Consider the following 6,238-nt stretch of genomic DNA (forward strand, 5'->3'; position numbering starts at 1 on the left):
TGTCCATCTTCGTCTATTTGTAGTTTAAAGATTTCCATCCATCGTATTCTCATTTAGATAAGGATATCCCTTCCGTAAATCACAATACAGCAAGCGAGTCTCTGCAATACAGCTGCAAGAGAGAAACATTTCTCCTTAACTATAAAAAAAGAGGAGAAACGGAGGAAGAGCCAACAAAGGTGAACGTCACCTGACTGGAGCCTGTTTTTATAACGTACAAGAAATGGTTTTTAATAACAAAAAGGAATTATATATTAAACCATCATAAGATACCAAACGCTATTGAAAGCATTAACATCTTCACATGTCTGAAACATTCTCTGCCAAGTGTGTTCCGGGCACGGGGTTTTGCACCCCTCGCTTATTTACTTTACTTTACTTTACCATGGGCAAGGTATAACTAACTACGTACCAACCCAGCGAGATGTCGATTTCCACATAAATTTCGCCAGTCCCATCACCAAGGCAACCGCCTGCACGACAGCAAAGCAGCCTTACAGGCAACACCATGTACAGTCATGCACATGGCCACCCACGAGGGGCTTCTGGGCCCCACGATACGGATTCAGCCGAGAAGCCCTTGCGCTGCCCAGCTTCCACGATCATCACCGCAGGCCGACCACAATATTCCCCAAAACGACTCAACAAATAAGAACAGTAATAATAGTTTCGTACTCAAAACACTCGTAAAGGAATGAGAAGTTGGAAACTGAATATCATTACCATCACAATATCGGAAAAACACAGAAATAGTTTATGACTACATAAAAGGCTCCCAAACCACACAGGAGCAAGCACAAAATACAAGGGGAGGGGAAAGAGGAGAGATGGAAATAACCAACCTAAACAAACAACCAACAAGAATCACCTTCAGTACTCGTCTCCATCGTCGATGTCATCCGCACCCTCAGCGCCAACTTCCTCATAATCCTTTTCCAGAGCAGCCAGGTCCTCCCTCGCCTCCGAGAATTCACCCTCTTCCATTCCTTCACCAACGTACCAATGAACGAATGCCCTCTTCGCGTACATGAGGTCGAATTTGTGATCGATGCGCGAGAAAACTTCGGCAACGGCGGTGTTGTTGCTGATCATGCACACAGCCCTTTGGACCTTAGCAAGATCTCCTCCGGGAACAACTGTGGGAGGTTGATAGTTGATACCACATTTAAAACCAGTTGGGCACCTGCAGAAAAAGAAGGCAACGGATGAGGATGTCCATCACAGAAAATGGAATTTAATAACATGATTAAATGATGTATGCAGGCACGGAGCAAAAGAATCATGCATCAAGCAGTGTTCTTGGCAGCGATACAGGTTCTGGGCAGCGATACAGGTTCTGGAGGATGAACCAAGAAAAGCAGGCTACTATAGAAGTAAAAGAAAAAAAATAAGGCATCAGCCTTTTGACTACTATATTCAGCGTAAAACCATTTCACCGGTACCTTTTTCATTAAAGCGAAAGGAAAAAAAGACGACCAGAGGCGCTGAAAGCAATTCACGGAAGCTGTTGATCTAAAGTTCCAGAACAACTTGTTCACTCCACGAGACAAAAGCAAATAAAAGGAAAAAGACAAAAGGCAAAGCGACCTCATTTCATGCACTAAAATGACCTCAGAACAGCTTTAGATGATGTTAACGATTGCAAAAGGAAGATCTGTGAAAATAAACTTCTGGTTCTAATTGACATCTCGACTAAATGTAGAAACTCTCTGGATATTAAAATAAAACTTTATCTTTTGGCTTGTGCAACGTTAAACATGCACCAACCATTCAAATGAGTGGAGAAAAAAGACTAAGTTAAATACAGGACCACAGACTCCCAAAACTTGCCCATTTATAATCTTTCAAAATGAAAGCAGCCACGAACTCACAAACTCTTGACAGTGAAAAAAGAATTATAAAAAGGCCAATGGAATCATTGAAGTTAATGAACAATGAAGCAAGAACAGAAGAATCCAAAGAAAAGTAACAACATGAACCTTCCACAGAACGAAAATCCATCACGCTTACCAGTCCACAAATTGAACAGTTCTCTTCGTCTTGATAGTTGCAACAGCAGCGTTAACATCCTTGGGCACAACATCACCCCGGTACATCAAACAGCAAGCCATGTATTTTCCGTGTCTGGGGTCACATTTTGCCATCATACTTGACGGCTCAAAAACAGCATTAGTTATCTCAGGAACAGACAACTGTTCATGATAAGCTTTCTCAGCAGAGATAACTGGTGCATATGAAGAAAGCATGAAATGAATTCGAGGGTAAGGGACAAGGTTGGTCTGGAATTCCGTGATATCAACATTAATTGCACCATCGAATCTCAATGAAGTAGTCAAAGATGATATTATTTGAGATATAAGCCTGTTCAGATTGGTATATGTTGGCCTCTCAATATCTAAAGAACGCCTGCATATGTCGTAAATAGCTTCATTGTCCAAAAGAACAGCAACATCAGTGTGCTCTAGAAGAGAATGTGTGGAAAGAACACTGTTATAGGGCTCCACAACAGCTGTGGAAACCTGCAAGAGATAAAGAAAAAGATAAGAATAAATCATAAGTCACTATGTTAACATTAAGAAACAATGCAGTCAAATGCTCTGGTAAAACATCACCTGAGGTGAGGGATAGATGGTGAATCCAAGCTTTGATTTTTTGCCATAATCAACAGACAACCTCTCCAACAGCAATGAACCCAGTCCAGATCCAGTGCCACCTCCAACAGCATTGAAGACCAAAAATCCTTGCAAACCAGTACAATTGTCTGCCAATTTCCTTACCCGGTCCAAGCACAGATCAACAATTTCCTTCCCGACTGAAAACAACAACAAAAACGAGAATGATAAGAATAGAGAGATCAGCATCCTTTCCAGCAGGGAACAGTATTAAGAAGAATTAATAACAAAAAGATTTCATTCAGCAAGGCAATAAAGGAAGGAAGCAAATGCACTAGTGAATACACATGCGAAAACCCTGCACTTTTTTCTATTACCTGTGTAATGTCCTCTGGCAAAGTTGTTCGCAGCATCTTCCTTCCCAGAAATAAGTTGTTCGGGATGGAATAGCTGCCGATAGGTACCAGCTCGAACTTCATCAATGACAGTCGGCTCCAGATCCACAAAAATTGCACGAGGGACATGCTTGCCAGCACCAGTTTCGCTGAAAAAGGTATTGAAAGCATCGTGCGCAACACCTACAGAAGTATCACTGCAAAGGATATGATGTATAAGCCACTGAAAGATAACAGCACAGCTCATATAAGATACGTAGAAAATGGTGTTGCATTCTCACAGGAAGCAGGTACTGGAACCAATCTTACAAGGGGTTATCCATCAAAACAAATATCACGAGAAGGGAAAGCAATTAAATTGTTTGAGGAAGCTACAAGCCAACAACCACTCAACCAGCGAAATATGCATCAATAATTGGACAAGGAAAGTTGACATGTCCAGAGAAAATGGACGAACACAAAAACCTTTTATCGCACGTTACAAGGTGCCATATTTACTAAGGCAGATGCTTTATAAGGTTTGGCACCACGAAGCAATATTTAAGCTTCGTTCTTGGAGCCATTTTGCCAATAATAATCTGCATCATATGGACCAGTGCATTAAGTCATGCCAGCAGGAAGATGAAGACAATCATTAAGTTTCAGATTGTAGAAAGTTTGAAAATGTTAACATCAGAAATGACAGCAAGCAACGTGAGAGTCTCAGAATCCGCAAAGAGTACTTACCCATGTTTCAGATTGAAGAAAGGCGAAACATATGACATCGGAAATGACACTAAGCAACAAGAGAGACGCTGAAGCCTAGGACTTAGATCTTCAACATTTGCCAACGTTTTATATTCAAAGGTCAGAGAAAAGCTAGAGATCCTGAGATCCGGAAGATCGGCCTAGCCCAGAAACCAATCAAAAAGTTCATACTCATTTTAATGTTTAAGCATCAGAGGAATCACAATGACGAGAATGGCAATAACGAAAGGACCAAAAGGACGAAGAAAGAGGGATATCTTCTTGGACCGGAAAACTGAACCCAAAACAAAAGCAAGTCCAATCTCAAGACACACAACTTTTATCACTAAGACCATCAACCAATCTATAATTCACTAAGATAATGGGGAAAAAAAAGGACAGAGAGGAGAAAAACGACATGGAAAAATATTTTCCAGCATTATACAAACGAATTCATCCTCTGTGCAAATCAAGAACCGGCAAGATCCTTGCAGAGCACTCGGATCTTTGTTGCCGGTCAAAACCAAGGAAAGGAAGGGAAGAAAAAAAAAAACGAACAGCAAGGTAGAAGAGGGCAGGAATGAGAAAACGCACAGAAACACCAGGACATGCACAATTGCCAGAAGAAATGTCTCGAGGATCCGCAACATAAAACGAGATCCATCACTACTAGATAACGAAAGCAGAAAAATCACACGCATTAAGCATTTCTCTCCGATCTCAACTTAGATCTCCTCCAAACGCACCCCGAATCCGGCAGATCCTTCAAAACTCTACAGATCGCTCCTATTACCGTCAAGTTACAGCCAGATGAAGAAGATCACATGCACAAAAACTCTCCGGTTCAGATCTTCACCTAAATTCCAATTCCCCCAGAATGAGCACAAGCACAGCAGATCCTTCAAATGCTACAGATCCTCTCACTTCCACCACATTACAACTACATAACGAAAAGAGAAAAAAAAAAATCACATGCATAGATCTCTCCATCTCCGATCATGACCTAAATTTCCCCCAAATCCCGCTCGTATGAACGTCAAGCCCAACAGATCCTCTCACTTGCAATAAATTAAGGGGGAAAATGCAGAACACCTGCATAAATCTCTGTGCGTCAGATCTCGACCATTTTCCCCTCTAATGCCGTCCGAATAAACCTCAAGCTCCGAAGATCTTTCAGACTATGAAAAATCACATGCACAAGATCTCTCTCTCTCTCAAAACTCAACCTAAATTTCCTCGCCTCCAAACATTTCCGATCCATAAAATTGCATCAGAGAACAAGTTCGAGAGAGAGAGAAGGAGAAAGACCTTGGCATGATGCCGTCGGGATGGATCCCATGCTCGAGGCAGTAGAGCTCCCAGCAGGAGTTCCCTACCTGAATTCCCGCCTGCCCGATGTGGATGCTTATGATCTCCCTCATCTCTCCTCTCCCTTGGCGTTCTTCTTCTCCTCCTCCTCCTCGATCTCTCCCTTCCTATCGATCGACGATGAACCGAAAGGCGGAGGCGATTCCCCGGAGCGCTCTCACTCTCTCTCTCCCCCCTCTTCCTTCCTGTCGTTATATATCTAATTATAAAAATACACCAACAAGATCAGCCACACCCTCCAAAAACAGAACACATAACAGGAGAGAGGCAGAGAGAGAGAAGGGGGGGTTAAAAGGGAAAGCCAGTCAACCTTTATTTATTTCCCGGCAACACTCTTATCACCACAGCTCATATGAGAGAGAGGAAAGGGGCGGCAGAGCGAGGCGGACCCCTAATGGTAACTGTAAATCCCGCCTTAATCATCCTCTTGGGTTCCGTGGCGGTCCTGGGCCCCGCCCTCGGCTGGTGCTACCGTGCTGGCTCCTCCCTCTCTGCACGCCCAGTCCCTCTCCCTTTTAACACTACCTAAGGTGTCACCGCAAGCTGTCCGTCACAATTTTTAATCCTTCTATGCCGATCGACCTATATATTTATATATAATATTTATTCATTTTATAATTTATATATATATATATTTACAATGTATTTTTGAATTGTTTTAATTAGAAAATAGAAAATAAAGTGATAATAAGTTGGTTATCACTTACTTATCAGTCATAACATAAATAGAATATGGGGGTGATATGGATATCAACAAAATTAGATGTGGGCCAGAGTCTGGGTGGATCATTATTGTGAACCGAGTCGGGATTAGGGTTCTGTCTCGGATCTTTGGTCGGGGGGGGGGGGGGGGGAGGATGGAATGAATAATGGAAAAAGGAAGGAGGGTCGCCAGCAGCCACATGTGGAGAAGCAGATGGCATTTGGAGACTTCTCTACTGTTCCTCTAACCGTAATTCATACCCTTTCGGTTCTTTTTTTTTTTTTTTTCCAATATTTCACATTGTTTCAAATTCACCCTTGGGTCATGGCTTCTCTTACGGTCCTGCCCTTTCCCGGCCCACCCCCCGCTTCGCCCAACTGGGCTCCAAGCGAACTCGTTCGAGGTTCGGGCCTTGTGCTCCTTTCTAACCTGTT

General features: G+C 42.6%; 1 protein-coding gene across 1 annotated transcript; it reads right to left on the reverse strand.

Moving 5' to 3' along the window:
* Positions 1-687: 687 nt before the first annotated feature.
* Positions 688-5,385, reverse strand: LOC116255814 (tubulin alpha-6 chain). The gene is made up of 5 exons (XM_031631843.2): positions 5,042-5,385; positions 2,990-3,204; positions 2,613-2,812; positions 2,011-2,519; positions 688-1,183 (listed from the first exon to the last, which is right to left on the reverse strand). The coding sequence occupies exons 1-5, from the start codon at positions 5,152-5,154 to the stop codon at positions 871-873; spliced, it is 1,350 nt and encodes a 449-aa protein (XP_031487703.1). The 5' UTR covers positions 5,155-5,385; the 3' UTR covers positions 688-870.
* Between the last annotated feature and the right edge of the window lie 853 nt (positions 5,386-6,238).

The sequence above is a fragment of the Nymphaea colorata genome, chromosome 6 (genome assembly GCF_008831285.2).
Source record: "Nymphaea colorata isolate Beijing-Zhang1983 chromosome 6, ASM883128v2, whole genome shotgun sequence".
Classification (NCBI taxonomy): Eukaryota; Viridiplantae; Streptophyta; class Magnoliopsida; order Nymphaeales; family Nymphaeaceae; genus Nymphaea; species Nymphaea colorata.